This window comes from Dama dama, chromosome 27 (assembly GCF_033118175.1).
Source record: "Dama dama isolate Ldn47 chromosome 27, ASM3311817v1, whole genome shotgun sequence".
NCBI lineage: Eukaryota > Metazoa > Chordata > Mammalia > Artiodactyla > Cervidae > Dama > Dama dama.
The window spans coordinates 3,355,607-3,372,648 of record NC_083707.1 but is presented as its reverse complement, the minus strand read 5'-3'; the positions used below and the strand labels follow the sequence as shown (position 1 = coordinate 3,372,648).

Sequence of the window (17,042 nt, the reverse complement as noted above, 5' to 3'; positions counted from 1 at the left end):
CCAGGCCTCTTCCTGACTTGATAAGTCTAGTGCTGAGTAATATCTCTTGTCTGGATGGATCACAGTTGATCCATTCACTTACCAAAGGACATCTTGGTTGCTTCTAAGTTTCAGAAGTTATGAATAAAGTACATTCTTCTTGCTCTTATTAATTACTAACATTACATTGCAATTATTAAGTTAATGGTTACATTGTTATATTAAATTCTTCAGCTCTTAATGGGTGACAAATGACTTCACGTTATTTCTGGGATGAACTTGGATAGAAATAAGTGAATGACTGACCAATTCTGAGGTTGATTGTGAAGCAAGGTGACAGAGCTTGGGAAGTTATTATACTCAGCCCCAAATGGGCACTTTCTCAAAAGGACTCGGCCAGCCCTGACCACAGGGCCCCTCGCCCTCATCATTCTGAGTGAGGGTGGCATCTTCTCACCTGTCACCTGTCGCTCACGCCACCTCTTGCTCTAGAGAACAAGAACCCCCGCGTTCGAGGGGGCCGTGGGTGCTGGGGTTCTTTCTGTGCAGAGAGCTTGGCAGGTGCAGATAGTCACCATTTGTTGGAAGAAAGCAAGCAGAGTTTTAAAAATAACCCGCCCTGGTCTGGGCAGGGTGTTGTTTGCCCAACAGGGGCTGCCCTGGCCCCTCTGGGGAGGAGGCTGGCTGGGGGCTTCCCTCCTGGGGGGGCTTCCTGCTGCTGCTTCCCTCCGGGTCTCAGGAAATAGCTGCTCTGCTGTGGGCCGGGCGGGCGTGGTCCTGCTTCCCGCCCCGGGCTCCTGTTTTCTAAGTTATTTTGGCCGCCCAGCTGGGGCTGTCACCGTGGCAACTCAGGAGGAAATGGGCGGGGCCTCCTGGCGGCCTGGGGGCGGGTCCCTCGCTGCCCTGACTGCTGCTGTGCAGTGGGGGCCACGGTTCTTGCGTGAAAGGGGACGGTTCCTGAGAAAAGGAAGACTTGGACTTTTTATTGTCAGTGCCCTCCTCAGTGACGGTGGTGGCGTGGAGGCCCCAGAGGCCCACGTGTCCTGCTTGCTTGGGGCCCGCCGGGCTTTGGGCCCAGAACCCAGCGTGCCGGCTGACGCGGGGCCACAGGCCGAGCGCCGCGCCTGCGCCTCCAGCCAGCGGGCCCATGGCCTCGGTTTGCTCAGACCTCCAGAGACACTCCACCACTGGGGTCTTTGTCCAGAGGATGTTTTACTCCTCCGTGGAGTTTGTCGGAGGAAGCGCCCGGGGCGAGTCGGCCTGGGGATGTCTTGGCCCCTTCGACGTGGGGCCTGGAGCGGGAAGACCTGAGGCGCGAGGCCGGGCTTCGGAGCCGTGGGCCTCGGGAGGTCGAGACGGCCGGCTGCTCTGCCTCTTGAAGCGTCTGCCTTGCAGGTGGCTGACTGGCCCTCAAAGCTGTGTGTCTGTCACCCGCGGGCCTGGCCGCCCCTGCTCAGTCAGCGGCTCCTCACAGGAAGGTCCTGGCGAGGAGTGGCTTTGTTTTGCTTAGTTTTGTCTCCACTACCTGCGAAGCTCTAATCTAGCCCTGTGGGGCCACACCCGCCACCGGGAGAGGAGACATGGCGAGGCGTGGGGAGGCCGGGCCTGGCTGCCAGGCTGCTTCCAGTTCTATTTCTAGCTTCGTGTCCTGCGGTTCAACCCCAGCAAATGCTGAAGGGGATGTTCCTTAAAATGAAAAACAGAAGTCGCGTGTCGCGTTCCCTCTCAGAGTCTGTGACCGACAGGAGTGAGGTGCTGTGAAGATGCAGCTGCGGTGGGTGTGGGGGGACTGCGGCCAGCCGTGCGTCCTTGTCCCTGCTGCTCCCCCGGAAGGGTGAGGGGTCCTGACCTCACTGGCAGGGAGGGTCTGAGCAGTCAGGAGCCTGCCGGGATGCAGTTGGCCATAGTGGAGGGACACCAGACAACCTTTTTTGGTGATCATTCAGTGAAGTGTTAGTTGCTTAGTCGTGTCTGACTCTGCGACCCCATGGATAGTAGCTGGCCAGGCTCCTCTGTCCATGGGATTCTCCAGGCAAGAATGCTGGCGTGGGTTGCCATTCTCTCTCCAGGGGATGTTCCCGACCCAGGGATTGAACCAGGGTCTCCTGCCCTGCAGGCAGAGTACTGGTTGTTCAGACCTAGCACGATTGAATGGTTCTAGAATCAGTGGTTTTTCAGAATGAGAGGAAACACTCCTGCCTATGCTGGCCTGTTGGACGTGCTGTGGGTGGAGTTCGCCGTGGGCGCTGGACGGACCGGGAGCCATGCATTGTCCCCTGGGTCCACGCTGGCATCCAGCTCTGTGTTCCCCAAGAGGACGGGGTCGGCACTCTGGAGGCGGGGCTGTGGCTGTCTTCAGAGATGAGACACAGTTTCATGAATGCCCGTACGTTAAGGCTTTTTGAACAGGCTCTCCCTGGTATTCGCCTAGACTCCTGCGCTGTGAGTTAATGACCCTCCTTGGCGGGCAGCCAGGCTCCAGAGGCAGCGGCAGAAAGTGCGTGTCGTGGGTGCTGAGCCTTTCGGTGCCGCCTGACGTGACGTGAATCAGCCTGGGCATCTCAGGATTTTAAGAAAGTCACTGAAAATATTTTCATCCCATGTAAATGTAATCCCTTTGAATAGTTAAAGAACTCAGATTTGAACGGTTAAGCCCAGATTGGGTGGAAGTGGGGTGGGGAAGCAGGGAGGTGCCCCCCAGGGTAGGCAGGCCTGGGCGGGCTGGCAGCGACCTGTGGGCGTTTCGTCCTGCAAGGGAGGTCTTCATCCCAGATTCTGGCTGAGCTCAGAACAAAGTTCAGGCACTTAGGGGTTTCTCTTCATAATGTATTTAAGGAAAACTCATGCGTAGGGGGTCTTGTTTGTGTTCTAGTAAAGGCTCATGCCTGTCTTTTCCTCATTGAGCTGTGGCTCTCAACAGACCTGGGTTAAACAGTGGCACTCCTGGGAGGTCTGGGGGTCTGACCCTTGCGCCAGTCGCCCCCTCGGGCCACGGGCCGTGGTAGAGTCCTATGGGCAGATGGTGGTGGGGCCAGGACTTGTTCTGCTAACTGCAGGATTTTTCTTCTAATTCCTAAAATTACCTTCCTGCCAACAAATGGTAGTTCAGGGGTCAGATCAGCTGTAAGTCCTAAAATAAATGACAGATTTGCATCATATTGTTTGGCTGAGCAGGATGCGTGGGATCTGTTCTCTAGACCCTGTCAAGGCCCCGTGGGCTCCAGGAACTGGGGGTGGCCTGCCAGCCCGCTGCGCCTAGTTTGCGCGCTGTGTGCACTTCCCGTCAGCCTCCTGCTTGGGCTCCCCTCCTGGAGTTGGCAGCTTGTCTTGGAAGTGAAGTCCCTTCGCTGAGTGCTACGGTCTGTGTGCTGCACACAGAGGAGAGCGCAGTGAGCCACAGTGCCCCGGAGCGAGGGGTCGGGTTTGCCACACAGTGTCTCCTCCTGGGGCAGCTAGGCCTGGGGGCTGCGTCCACCTGGGGGCCCGAGTGGTGTCCCGGCCACCCGGACAGGGCCGCCTCCAGGATGGACGTCACAGAGGCACTGGAGCGCACTCGCCTAGCAGCTGCTGCCCCCGGGGAGGGGCCCCCGCAGGTGCTGGGCCAGGCTGGCCTGTTCCTCTGCTTCAGGGCACAGTGTGACCACCACGCTGGCAGAGGGGCCTGTATGTGGGCTGTGGGCGGGGAGCAGGGGCCAGGGTGGGCGACCCCACCCCTGAGATGGAGCCAGGTGCTGCACCGGTGGTCCAGAGGACCCGCCTGGGAGGAGGCCGGTCCTCGCTGACCCCCGCGCTGCCTCTGTAACTCGCCGGTGGTCTGGGGACACGCTGAACACGGCACAGCCCCTTGCTGAGAAATCCCTGCCATGTGCACGGATAGCACAATCTGTTGCTGTTCTGCTCGTCGATCACAGTCCTCATCACGTCTCACAGTCCAGGTGGTGCTGCTGGACACTCCAACCCGGCCGGCCGGCCTGCTTTCGGTTGGGCTGGTCGACGTCTGACTTCTTACCTGAAGCCTCACCAGCGCTGGGAACAGTTGTTTGTTTTCTGAACGAGCAGCTCTGGTCAGAATGGTCTGGAGTTCTGGGCCGTGGTGAAGGGGACCCTCCGAGCGGGAGGTCTGCACGTGGCTGGGACGTCCATACAGAGTGCACTGCTGTGGCCAGAGGGGCCCTTGGTCCTGCGGGCGCATCTGCTGGACGCCTTTGGGAAGGAGCACAGAGCCGCACTTAGGCTCCTGCGGCAATGAGGATTCTGACTGACGCCACTGTCCAGTCGGTCCTGCCCTGAGGGTCGACCCTCGAAGGGGCCCCGGGGCCTCCTATGGGAGACGCCCTACCTGCTGCCCCAGCCCCTATGTGTCCAGGGCCTCCGCCGACCCAGGCTGAGGTGGGTGCCTCCACACCTGTCCTGAGGGCTCCCTGCGGGGTGGGCAGGCTCATCCAGGGCCTCAGTGGCCTGACCTGCAGCCCACGGGCCAGCTGCTTCTCAGAAGTCTTGACCGTCTCTTCTGGACATGGCTTTGTAGGGTTGTTAACTTCCTGGAGGTTTTTACAAAGATGGCAATCTGAGTCTCACCATGGTTTTTGTGTTGAAGTGTCGGTGAGCCTGCGGGTGTTGGTGTGAGGAGTTAAGGGCAGCTTCGCCTGTCAGCCCCAGGAGGGTCCCTCTGTCCCCCTTGGGAGCGTGGGGGCAGGTTGAGATGGGGATGACAGGGTGGGGGATGGTGTCTGCAGATCCGCTTACCCCCCACCTCCTCCCCCCCGGAGCTTCGATTCCCTCAGCTGCAGTTTCCCCGTTCTCGTCCTGCTCAGCCTCGCTCTGGGGCCATTTAGATTCCGGCAGCGACTCTGAGCATCTGGACGCCTTCTCCTCGAAAGACAGCCTGCCTGCGAGGCCCGGGGGTGGGGTGGGGCCTGCCCCCCTCTTGGGGGGCAGCTGAGAACAGGGTTTGATGGGACGGTATTTCAGAGTGTAAAAGCCGGAGCTCCTCACTAGCAAGGATGGTAAGGGCCTGGGTTACCAGAGGGTGGTCGCAGACTCCTGAGATAAGCGAGGATGGAAATAGATCTCCCCCAATTTGGGGAGCTGGACCCGTTGCCATTGGTAAATCTGTGGTGTTCGAGCCTGCACTTCGAGGTCCCTGAGCTCTGGGGTCTGTCCAGGCAGGTTCAGAAGCCTGGAGGCTGGCTGAAGCATCTCCGGGCCAGTGTGCTGGGCCCGGGAGGTGGTGTAGGGTTTCCTCAAGTGGCTCCATTATTCAGAGACCTTGGGAGACTTGGCTCCAGGCTGCGGTCATGAGGAAGCAGCAGTTATGAACCGTCTGTTCAAATCGGAAGTCCAGGGGTGTGGCTTTGCTGCTAAAAGTGACTAATTACACTAGTAATGATTTTTTACATATATTTTACTGAGGTTATAATTAGCCCGTAAAGATCTAAATTATGGCTGTGCATCGATACCCCTACACTTCGCTTTTCTTTTGAACAGGTTCTTGGGCCCCGAGTCACTATCAGAGGTTGTGTGAGAGACCCCGAGTCTGTGCCCTCACCTCAGCTGTCTTTGTCTCTGGTGATCAGTCTGTTACAGGGTCTGACAGTCTGGGTCTAAACCCCGTCCATCTGTTCATTGAATTGATCAAATCAGCACCATTTGGACTGGAAACAGGAGTGGACCACCGGGCGCACTGGGGTGGCTCTGATGCCCCCACCCTGAGACCCGTGGTTTCCTCTGGTGGGAGATATGATGGATGATCAACGTTACGGAGGGAAAATAAAGTGGGGGAGGGTGACATGCGTGTCGGGCTGGGGGGGTTAGGATTGGGATAGGGTGGTTGGGGGAGGCAGTGTTCGAGTAGAAGAAGCACAAAAAAGGGGGCCCAGCGTGCGGCTCTTCAGGAAGGACGTGTGGGCAGATGGAAGCCCCAGCGGGTGCGTGACCAAGTGTGAGACCAGGAGTGGAGAGAGCCGGAGGGGGGCCTGAGGGTGAGGCCAGGGCGGATGAGTAGCAGGGTTGTCTCAGTGGCCTACGGGGTCGGGGTTGCGGGTGGGGGCCCTTCCCAGTGCCCTGCAGGGTCAGGGGTTGGGGTCGCGGGTGGGGGGCCCGTCTCAGTGGCCTGCAGGGTCAGGGGTTGGGGTCAGGGGTGGGGGGCCCGTCACAGTGCCCTGTGGGGTCGGGGGTGGGGGGCCTGTCTCAGTGGCCTGCTGGGTCGGGGTCGGGGGTGGGGGTCTGGGGGTGGGCCCCTGACCCCCGGTCCAGGCCCTCACCATCTCCCTCTTCCCTCCAGAGCACTACAACTACACCACCCCCGGCCTGGGTGTGGGCCTGCCCCTCTCTGCAGTGCATCCCTCGCTGCCTGCTCCATGCCACAACCTGCAGAGCTCGGCCGCGGGCGGCTCCACCGTGGGCTACGGAGGGGCGGTGGACAGCGGGCCCTCCGTCTGCATCCTGTCGTCGGGCGGCGTTGGGCCCAACGGGGCGCCGGCCCTTGAGAGCCCGCGCATCGAGATCACCTCCTACCTGGGGCTGCAGCACAACAGCAGCTCATTCCTGCATGAGGTGGACGTGGAGGACGTGCTCCCCAAGCGGTCCCCATCCACGGCCACGCTGAACCTGCCAAGCCTGGAGGCCTACCGCGACCCCTCCTGCCTGAGCCCCGCCAGCAGCCTGTCCTCCCGCAGCTGCAACTCCGAGGCCTCGTCCTACGAGTCCAGCTTCTCATACCCATACGCGTCCCCACAGACGTCCCCCTGGCAGTCCCCCTGCGTGTCCCCCAAGACCACAGACCCCGAGGAGGGCTTCCCCCGTGGCCTGGGGGCCTGCGGCCTGCTCGGGTCCCCGCGGCACTCGCCCTCCACCTCCCCCCGCACCAGCGTCACTGAGGAGAGCTGGCTGGGGGCCCACACGTCCAGGCCCTCATCCCCCTGCAACAAGCGCAAGTATGGGCTCAACGGCCGGCAGCTGTCCTGCTCCCCGCACCCGTCGCCCACGCCGTCCCCACAGGGCTCGCCGCGGGTCAGCGTGACCGATGACACGTGGCTGGGTAACACCACGCAGTACACCAGCTCTGCCATCGTGGCCGCCATCAACGCCCTGAGCACCGACGGCAGCCTGGACCTGGGTGATGGCGTCCCGCTCAAGGCCCGCAAGACCACGCTGGACCACTCGCCCGCGGTGGCGCTCAAGGTGGAGCCGGCGGGCGAGGACCTGGGGGCCACGCCGCCCACGCCCGACTTCCAGCCCGAGGAGTTCGCGGCCTTCCAGCACATCCGCAAGGGCGCCTTCTGTGACCAGTACCTGTCAGTGCCGCAGCACCCGTACCCATGGGCCCGGCCACGGTCCCCCGCGTCCTACACCAGGTGAGCGGGCGGGTGGGCAGGCAGGGCTGCAGCCTCCCGGCATCCCTCTGCCTTCTCCGGCCTGTGTCTGTGTCTGAATCTCCCTTTCTCAGGACCTGGTCACGTTGGCTGAGGGCCAGAGACCTCATCTTCACGCGTTCTCTCCTTCCTAAAGGCCGGTGTCCAGATGAGGCCGTGTTCTCCGGTGCTAGGGGGACCTTTGGGCACATTCTCAGCCGTCTTGGGGTTTACGAACACTCGGGCTTGGTTTTTGTTTTGCTCTCTGTAAAGCCAGGCGCGGCTCCCGTCTGTGTTTTCGCCTCCCCTGCTTACACCTAATTGCTGTCACTGCACGGTCGGTGCAGATGGGGCCCTGCTCACAATTCCCCGGAGCAGCCCGCCTGCGCCCGCACCAGCCCTGCTGACTTGGGAGCGACACGTCCCCCTCCTCAGAGACCGCCGCCTGGCAGGAGCCCCAGCTCCTCCAAGCCATGTTTTGGGCTGTTGATTTTTCTTTTTAACGGTGTTGGGGCTGCTGCTGCTGCTCCGTTGGGTCCATTCACTCAGCCCGGGGTTTTTATTTTTAACTAAACAGCTTTCCCAGCAGGTGGACCACTAATGACCCCTAGCCGAGTGCTTTCTGCCCCAGGACTTTGGTCAGGTGTCGGCCATGCGCACAGGCCCTCCCTGGAGGCCCATGCTCTGCTGAGGGCTGTGGCCTCCTCCCGGGAGGAAGCTTCTGCCTGTGGATTCGGGTGTTGCAGGCTTGTTGCTTCTCCTGTTTGGTTCTGGAGGTAGGACTGCGTGTTGGGCCTTGTGGCTTCCAGCCGTCCTGTCCAGACCTTGAGGAGAGTGAATCAGGGTGTTACTTGTTACAGAGCTTTCTGTGTTCTGTTCAGAACCCCCCTTTTTTCTAAACTAAAGATGTAGTCAGAGCTGTAAGTGGACAGTTTAGTTCTCGGTGCCAAACCTTTACAGAAGCTTGTGGCAAAGAAGCGGTGTGAAGGGTGAGTTTCTAAAGCTGAACACTTCCTTTCCGCTGGCGTGGGTAGCAGTCGAGAGCCAGGGGGCAAGGGGGCCGTGATGGGTCTTGACCGGCTTCAGGATGCATCCACATGAAGTTGAAAAAGCTGGCGTTTCCAAAGTTACGTTACTGTCAGGTGTATCTTAGAACCTGGATTTCATTCATGAATGTGGAAGTTTAAAAAAATCCATTTGGAGGCATTGTAAAATGTAAGAATTTTTATTCATGCCCTCCTTATAATTATTATTTAAATAAAAAAAAATATATCAAAGCATCCTTCTCCAGTTTAGAATGAGGCTTCAGTGAACTTGCATGGTGACATTGGCGTGAAGGTCCTAAGGGTTTGTGAGGAGACCGTGATCCCATATCTCCAGGAGCTGCTGGGACCCAGCCCCACTGATGGGGCAGTTTAAATAGCAGACGTGCCTTCCTTGCGGTCTGGGACTTGGAGCCCACGGTCCAGGTGTTTAGCTCCTTTTGTGGTCATTGGACAGGACCACTCCGGGGGCTCGCCCTAACTTGGCGGCCCCTGTAAAGACTGAGCCTGCAGGCGCGGGGGTCTTCTGCTGTCCCAGCTTAGGACTCCATCCTGGAGCCTCTGGGGGGAGCGGCTTGGCCTGAGACCCCAGGTGGATGGGGCAGCTTTCCCGAGCCCCGGTGGTGGGATGCCCATGGGAACGTGCATGGTTCTGAGGGGTTGTCAGCGATGGAAAGCACCAGTGCTGCCTCGTCTCTGCTCGGGGGTCTTGGTGACAGCTCCACGGGCAAGTACTCTGCTCTGTCTCCCGGTCCAGGCCCCCTTGGGTGCCGGCCCCCAGAGCTCCTGTGAGCTCGCGCCAACAAGCCCCACATTTCCTCCCAGGCTTGAAGTCAACTTTTCCCACTGTTCTGGTTCCACATCAAAATATGTTTCCTGGTCCCTGGCGATGTTTTCTGTGTTATCCTGTCCACGGGCGCCAGGGGCCAGCTGGAGAAGGGAGAGGTCGTGCCATTGCCCTGGGGGGTAGTGACCACACTTCCTGCCCTCGGACGTTGCCATGTGTGCCCAGGGACTGGTGCAGGGAGGGGGCGGCACCCGGTGTCAGCGGGTCTCAGGCTGTACGGCCAGGCGCCTGGTGGTGACAGGCTCCAAGGTCTGGGATGGGCGGTTTATCAGGACAGATCATCGCTGCCCCCGTGGGAGCAGACAGTCCCTCTGGGCACATCCACATCTATCCTGCCAGCGAGGGGAACTTTTTAACGAAATGTGTGCGGCGTGGGTCTCTTCCTGAGGAACGTGGGGGTCCATGGGATCACTGCCTCCAGCACGCGCGGCCTTCTGTTCTGTGTGGAGCCTCCCAATAGGCCCACGGGGTCAAAGATGATTCCCAGTTTCTGCCACAGAAGGAGTCGTGTTTGTGGAATCAACAGTGTTGTTGGACAGAACAGTGCTCTGCTCCTGAAGCTTGAGAGATGCAGGGGAGTCGCAGGTGACCCGTCTGAAGCCTGTCTGTCTGATTGGTTAGCCAGGCCATGGGGGGCCTTTCCAGAGAGGGCTCCCCTCTCCTATCCTCGGTTGAGAATAAGCAGGTCCGCCCACGGCGCTGACAGTGACGCTGCCCCTGGCCGTGGCGGAGAGGGCAGAGATGGCCGTGGACTGACTCCCGCTGGTGGCTTCCAGGGGCCGTCATTGTCCCGGAGGCGCTCAAGCGTAAGCCTCTGTTGGTCCAAGCAAATGCTCTGGAGCTCCTGCCCCAGTGAGGGCGTCATCCTTACCCAGGGCTCGCTGCATGCATTCAGGGAGCTTGTTCGCCCTTTGGAATGGGCTGGTGGAGAGTCCCGACTTCTGAGGTCTCAGTGCTGTCTCTGTGCCCAGCACAATCTCTGGTTGTGACTTCAAGGGGCAGGGTTACATGAGGAAAAGACTGGAAGGAGCTGGTCTGGGAAGGCAGAGCGTTTTGAGACGCGCCGTTTCTGACAGCAGCAGCATCGAATTAAATCCCTGCAGATGAAACTTTGTTGTGATCTGAGCATTACTGACTTATTTCTTTGTTAACCGTGTCCCGAGGCTTGGGGTGTCTTAGTTCCTGGACCAGCCCCGAGCCCCCGGCTGTGGAGTCATAACCACTGGACCCAGGAGAGTCCCCACTGCAGGATTGACTTCCTGAGGGCGAGGGCGCGTGATGACGCCTCTGCTTGTTCTGGGTTCAGTGACCCAAGGGCTGTGCCTCCCAGTCAGTGTGTTTCAGACATGGTTTCTTCTTGGTTTTGGGTACAATTGATGACTTTAATGATATCCATGACCTTCGTGCCACACCCAGGTCTTAGCTCCCAGAAGCCTGATGAAGCTACAGCTGATTGACTGCATCTTTAAGTTATCTGAATATTTCAGAGTGTATTCTAATTTGGGATAAGATTAAATAAAACTGTACGCTGGTAACAAATCCGACTGCACATCATTCCACCAGAATGACTGCCCTGGCCCCAGCCGTCTGCACTCGGGCAGTTTGCATCGGGCCAGCCCACCCAAGGTCTAGGACACATTGCTTCTGGGTTATTTTCCCTTTTCTGACCTGGCCGAGGAGTTCGTCATCTGGAGGTCACAAAAGGAAGCTCAGCAGGGACTCGCCTGGCGAGTCGCCTGGTTAAGACTTGGCAGTTCCACTGCAGGGGCCATGGGTTTAATCTCTGGTGCAGAATCTAAGATCCCACATGAGGCAGGGACAAAAAAAATTTACACCCTTCTTCCAGTAAAATGAAGCCACTGATAGTAAGCTTTAGAAAGAAGCCGGTGAGTGGAGTGGTCTCCATACATCCCCCAAGCACTTACAGGACCGGGGGGCCCAGTACCCGGGCCAGTGTTCAGCCCCTCTGGTAACAGGTGGGGCTGGACTCAGGCCATGATTGGTGGACCCCTGGCTGGGCCCCTGCTCCCAGGAGTCGTGATGTGTTTGCCTGCTAGATTGGGGGCTGTGGCGGTGTCGGGGGTTGGGACCTCTCTACAAAGTCCATGTCCTGCTCCCAGGGTGTTGGCGGCTGCTCAGGGACGTGGGAGCCCGGCAGACTTAGGCCTCAGGAGGTCAGAGGTTGACCATGGCCTCAGCTGTGCAGAGGCGTCTGCAGGTGAACTTGGTGGCCAGGGTTGGGCCTGGGCTGCGAGTTTCTGCAGATCGTGCTCGCTCGCTGCAGGAGTAGATGATCTCAGAGGCCCAGCACCTGGCTTCTCATGGAGGAGGCTCTCTCTGGCTCCTCAGAGTCCACCGTGGACCCTGGACACAGCGCCCTGAGCACTGACTTCCGGCAGGAAGGCATAGCCTCGAGGGTTCAGCTGAGATCTGCAGGTTTGCGGCAGAGGCTTCTCTCCACCTTTTGGTCTTTCCTCGAGATGCAGGTGGAGGATGTGGGCCTGATTGCTCTTTTTATTTTTTTTTCAAAGATTTATTTATTTTGTGTTTTGGCCGTGCTGGGCCTTTGTTCCTGTGCACGGGCTTTCTCTAGTTGTGGCGAGCGGAGGCCCCTGTCTCATTGGGCTCTCTGGCTTCTCGCGGCACAGCAAGGCTCCAGGCGCGCAGGCGCAGTAGTTATGCTGCACGGGCTTAGCTGCTCCGTGGTACATGGGATCTTCTTGGATCAGGGATCGAACCTATGTCTCCTGCGTTGCACAGTGGATTCTGTATCACTGGACCACCAGGGAAGCCCCCGGTTGCTTTATTTGATGTTATCCTGTGAATGTTTGGACTTCCGTGGTGGATCAGACGGTAAAGTGTCTGCCTACAATGCGGGAGACCTGGGTTTGATCCCTGAGTCAGGAAGATCCCCTGGAGAAGGAAATGGTAACCCACTCCAGTATTCTTGCCTGGAGAATCCCATGGATGGAGGAGCCTGGTGGGCTACAGTCAATGGGGGTCGCAAAGAGTCAGACACGACTGAGCAATTTCACTTGTGAATGTCTGGTATTATTAGCTATGAAAAGGAGAACAAGGATCTCAAGGACTTTTGCATTCCTGGAGCGGATCAAACAGTTTGAGTCTTTGTGGCTTTATACACTGATTTTCAAGTCAAGCTTTGAGATCTGTGCTGGTTGACTTTGTGGATAATACAAGTGCTCAAAGAGTTTTGCTTTTGAATCTGGACAGCTCCCGGCCTGTTCTTGCTCGGACCCGGCTGGCCGTGGCATGCGTGCAGGACTGGGCCACACTCGGGGATCTCCAGTCTTGAGTTTCCCAAACTGGTAGGAGCCTGACCGGGAGGAAGTGTCCAGTGACAGCATGCACCAGTGACCACAGACAAAACAGAGCTCTTTCTGTCCAGACATTTTCCTCCGAGGAGAGTGCGGGGCGCTCGTCGGGGCCCCAGGCACCTGCAGTGCACCTGGGTTAGGCGGCCAGGGAGATACGGGGCCTGTCCCACAGAGGGTGAAACTTAGTCACATTTAAGACTAGGCCTTCTGTAGATATTAATGGGCCTTCATTGACAACTGTTTCTCGGGTTCATGAGCAAAAAATATATGTGTTGTGATGGGGTTTTGAATAAATGCTTCTAAAATAACCTCCTGGAAGCTGGGGCTTCACGCCCAGCCTTGAGCTGGTTTTTGGTGAAGAAAGTAACTGCCCAGAGGCTTTGCGTCCAGGTCTGGTCAGTGTGCTGAGTGCCCAGCAGGCACCCCACCCCGCCACGGGCACATGGAAGCGCTGGTTAGCGCTGCGCCTTGCCCCGGCGCACTCAGCCATGGTGCCCTGGTCACTCCGGCCACACCGTTTCCACAGCCCGTCGAGGTGGATGACCCTGCTCAGGCTGTGCAGAGGTTTAAGCAGCCGTTCGCAGGGTGGCCAGAACTGTCGGGATCGAGCCTGCGGGGCAGGGCCTGAGAGGCCCACGTGAGATAGACCTGGGTTTGGTGGGGCTGGGGAGGCAGTGCAGAGTAAGGATAATGGGGTTTTCCAGAAAGCTGGAAGAAAGTCCCTGCAACTTGGAATTCTCTACACCTTGGTTGGTGGAACCCCTGAAAGCAACAGAGTTTTGTGAAATTCCTGAATCCAAGGTGGTGGCCTCGCTATTCTTGCTCTGAAAGTTCCAGCTCTGTGACTGAACTCAAGTTTCTGAGCAGGCCTGGGCCCATGGACGGAGCCCCTGGGGATGTGGGAGGGTGGCCTCCCCCTGCCAGCACCCCCCAGGGGCTTGACCTCATCTGAGCCCCCGTCCCGGGGCACAGGGATGCTCCGGGGATTCTGGGGACCGAGGTGGTGCTCAGGAGGGGTTCGGGCCCGTGTGACCTGGGCAGAGCCTCCCTGGGGACCCTGGGCTTCAGGACAGGTCACTGGCCACAAAATCTCAGGGTGGGGGTGCTCTGCGTGTGGCACCCCGAGAACAGGCAGGGGATGAGTGGGTCTCTTCCCCCCCAACTGGCCCCCTTGTACGTTACTGCCCAGCTCTGGCCTTCGGCCCCCATACACCCACCAATACCCTGGTAAAAGCCCCTCTCTAGCCGCCTCTAGGCCGCCAGCCCCCTCGGCCAGTCCTGTCCCTAAGTCCCCTCAGTGCAGAGGAGGCCGTCCCGACAGTTGGGGGTGGCAGCCCACAGCGTCTTGAGACCCGGGTGAGAGCTCCTGTCTGAACAGCCCCCGTTGCATTCCTTCCAGGCCCATCAGAAGAGCCTGGCCGGCCCTGGACTTGGGCCTTCCCGTGGTTGACCCCCAGCCCCTCCCTGAGGGCGGTTCCCTGGGCCCCAAGAACCACTGAGGGTCACCACGGAGAGGTCAGCCTTGCCCGGCTCCCTCCAGGAAGCTGACCTCAGTGGGAGCCGCTTTCTTGCCTGCCGGGGGGGGGGTGGGCCTCCGGCGAGGTGTGTGGTCCCGGCCCGGCCTCGGCCCAGAGCGGTCTGGGAGCCCAGAGACTCTGCTTCATTAAATAGCTGGGAACTGAGCCCGTGACCTTTTTTAAAATTAAAGGAAAAAGTAAAATCAAAGCAAGTAAGTCAAGCGGCCCTTCCCTTGGCTGCGACCCTGGGAAAGCGCGTTTCTTTCAAGCTTGGGGTGACGGCCTTCCCCTCCAGGTCTGGTCCCCTTCGGGTAGATTTGAACCCTGCCAAGTTCAGAGTTTGTATCTTCACCTCTTTTAGAAACAGCTGAGTTCTAAAACCTTTGCAGTTTTCTTCTAAGTGGTAGGTTCATATGGGCTTTAGCTCTCAAAAATTCAACATTGAAAGGACTGGAAGAGCAGCCCCCTCCAGCCCCAGGGGTCTACACGGTAGGAGAACGTAACAGCACAGGGCTCCCTGAGGCTCGTCCATGGCCCTGGCGTGGGGCACGTGCACAGCCATTCAGTGTGGACCGTCCTGTCGTGGGTGGACGTGGCCTTTCCGTGGGAGAAGGTTCAGGGGGCCCAGGCTCAGGTGAAGCCAGACGAGGGAATAGTCACCGAGCTCACAGGGTAAGAGCAGGAAGGTGGAGAAGTGGGTGGCTTGGGGGGTTTACAGCTAATAGTGTTTCCTGCGGCATATTTGTTAATGTTAGTAAACCAAAAGGAACGTGAGTGCCTGCCGGTTCCATCCTGGAAGATCACCGTGGAAACTCGAGTGTGTGTTTCTTAGATTTGCTCTTTCAGTTTGTGCGATGTCGGAGACTAGTCGTGGTGCCCACACCCACCCCTGACGGACGGAGGAGCTTGGGGTCCCCCTGCCTGCCCCCACCCACGCCCATTACCAGACCTTGTGTGACCTTTCCAGTAATGTTCAGCGCGCGTCTTCCAGAGACGGGGGCTCAGGTTTAGACGCGAATTGTGGCACCAGTAGACATCACACTAGTCACTAACGTGTGATTCAAATAACCCCTCCGTGTCACCCAGTGAGTGTTCAGACCCCCTGACCCGTGGTTTCCCTGAGGCTGTCGGAGTCTGGCTCCACGCCTCCTGGTCTGCTCAGGTACCTGAGCCATTGTTCCCCCCCCCGCGCTCAGTTGGAGGGGCTCGGCAGGTCCCAGTCCTGGGCCTGGAGTCCCTCGTTGCCTGTAGTCAGATGCATATCAGACATCAGGGGACACCTAGAAGCCCGGACACTTTGGTGGATGTTACCACTGGGGGTTCAGGTGTTTATGTGTATGTCACCACCTCTGTGGTGCCCATTAGTGTTGCAAGAAGACGCTGCCTCGAGTGCCCTTCTCTATGAGGCTTGGCCCAGATTACAGCCAGCAGGCCCCGTGCAGGGGGCCAGACCCCCAGGAGGCGTCAGGAGCCCTGAGGGTTCGTGCTGTGACAGAGGCTGTGGGTCTGTGCCAGGGACATGGCAGCAAGGCCGCCAGGGTCTCACACTGGACGTTCACCTCTCTGGTGTCAATAGTGGTGGGGGTTTAGTCGCTCAGTCCTGTCTGACTCTTGCGACCCCATGGACTGTAGCCTGCCAGGCTCCTTTGCCCGAGGGATTCTCCAGGCAAGAATACCAGAGTGGGTTGCCATGCCCTCTTCCAGGGGATCTTCCTGACCCAGGGATGGAACCCAGGTCTCCTGCATCACAGGCGGATTCTTTACCATCTGAGCCACCTGGGAAGCCCTTTTATATCTGTATAAAAAGGTAAAAAGATATAAAAGGGATATATCAACAAAATAAAATAGATGTGATACTCTGGCTTTTTTTTAAGAGGATGAGGTGGTTGGATGACATCACTGATTCAGTGGACATGAACTTGGGCAAAATGTGGGAGATGGTGAGGGACAGGGAGGCCTGGCGTGCTGCAATCCATGGGGTCTCAGAGTCAGACACAACTTGACAACTGAACAAAACAACATCCCTTTTATGTAGAAATGCTTAGAGACACGCAGCCAGTCGTGGAGGTGGTGTCTCTGGTTGATTGTAACACATGTACATCTGTGTGTGTGGAGAATGTAAGACAGCTCCTGTTTGCACGGGTCAGCTGGGTCAGCTGGGGGTCAGACGTGAATTTAACCATTTTCTTCGTTGCATTGAGTGTGACCTTTTAAGAAATCAGATCAAGCTGGAGGTGAGTTTGACATCATCCGTTGGGCTCAGCAGACGGGGCTGCCGCACGAGAGAACCTCCAGGTGTTCGGGGTCCCATGGGGGCTCCGCTCCAGGTTAGGGTTACCCGAGGAAGGTACTCTAGCGGCAGAGCCGCGAGGGGTCAGGATGGCGTGGCAGGCGCGTCTTGGAATGTTTCTTCCAGGTTGAGGCCTTTTCTCTGAATCAGAGGTACATTTACATTTTTGTGGAGCTGCCAGATTCATGCTGAAAATTTCCAACCTCAAACAATAATTTTAATTGTCTGTGCGTGACAGTATTTATTTTGTGAGCCATTCTAACTTTAAACTGCGTGCAGCCATGTTGCTGGCTCTGTCAGTGACTCAGGAGCAAGTTACTCCCCAACTCTGTTTCCGGCCATACTCAAGCGCCGAGCGGCTCTGAGACCTTGCCCTCTATGGACGGTGAGGAGCAGATCTTCCAATCCTCCTTCCCCACTTCTCTTTCTGTCTCTCAGTCTCCTTCTGTTTTAATTTCCTGGGAGTCAGATGAACCTAACTTCTACTTATTTTTACCTCTTTCTCTTCTATTTACAGCAAAGGACCGTCTTTTCACTTAGATGGACAGTATGTATAAGGGAATAGATTAGTACACTGGACGTTCTAAACGGAGATGTGGTCCCCTCACATGGGCCTGGTACCACTGCCCTGGGGGACTGGAGGTTCTGTGGCCCGGCGCTCTCCCCGCTCCTCTTGCAA

General features: G+C 58.0%; 1 protein-coding gene across 5 annotated transcripts in view; it reads left to right on the top strand.

Moving 5' to 3' along the window:
- NFATC1 (nuclear factor of activated T cells 1) overlaps nt 1-17,042 on the top strand; it is a 93,706-nt gene that overhangs the window by 7,076 nt on the left and 69,588 nt on the right. For all 5 annotated transcript variants that reach the window (XM_061131243.1, XM_061131245.1, XM_061131242.1 and 2 more), the window contains exon 2: nt 6,263-7,334. In XM_061131243.1, coding sequence (XP_060987226.1) covers nt 6,263-7,334 — 1,072 coding nt within the window. The remainder of the gene's footprint in view (nt 1-6,262; nt 7,335-17,042) is intronic.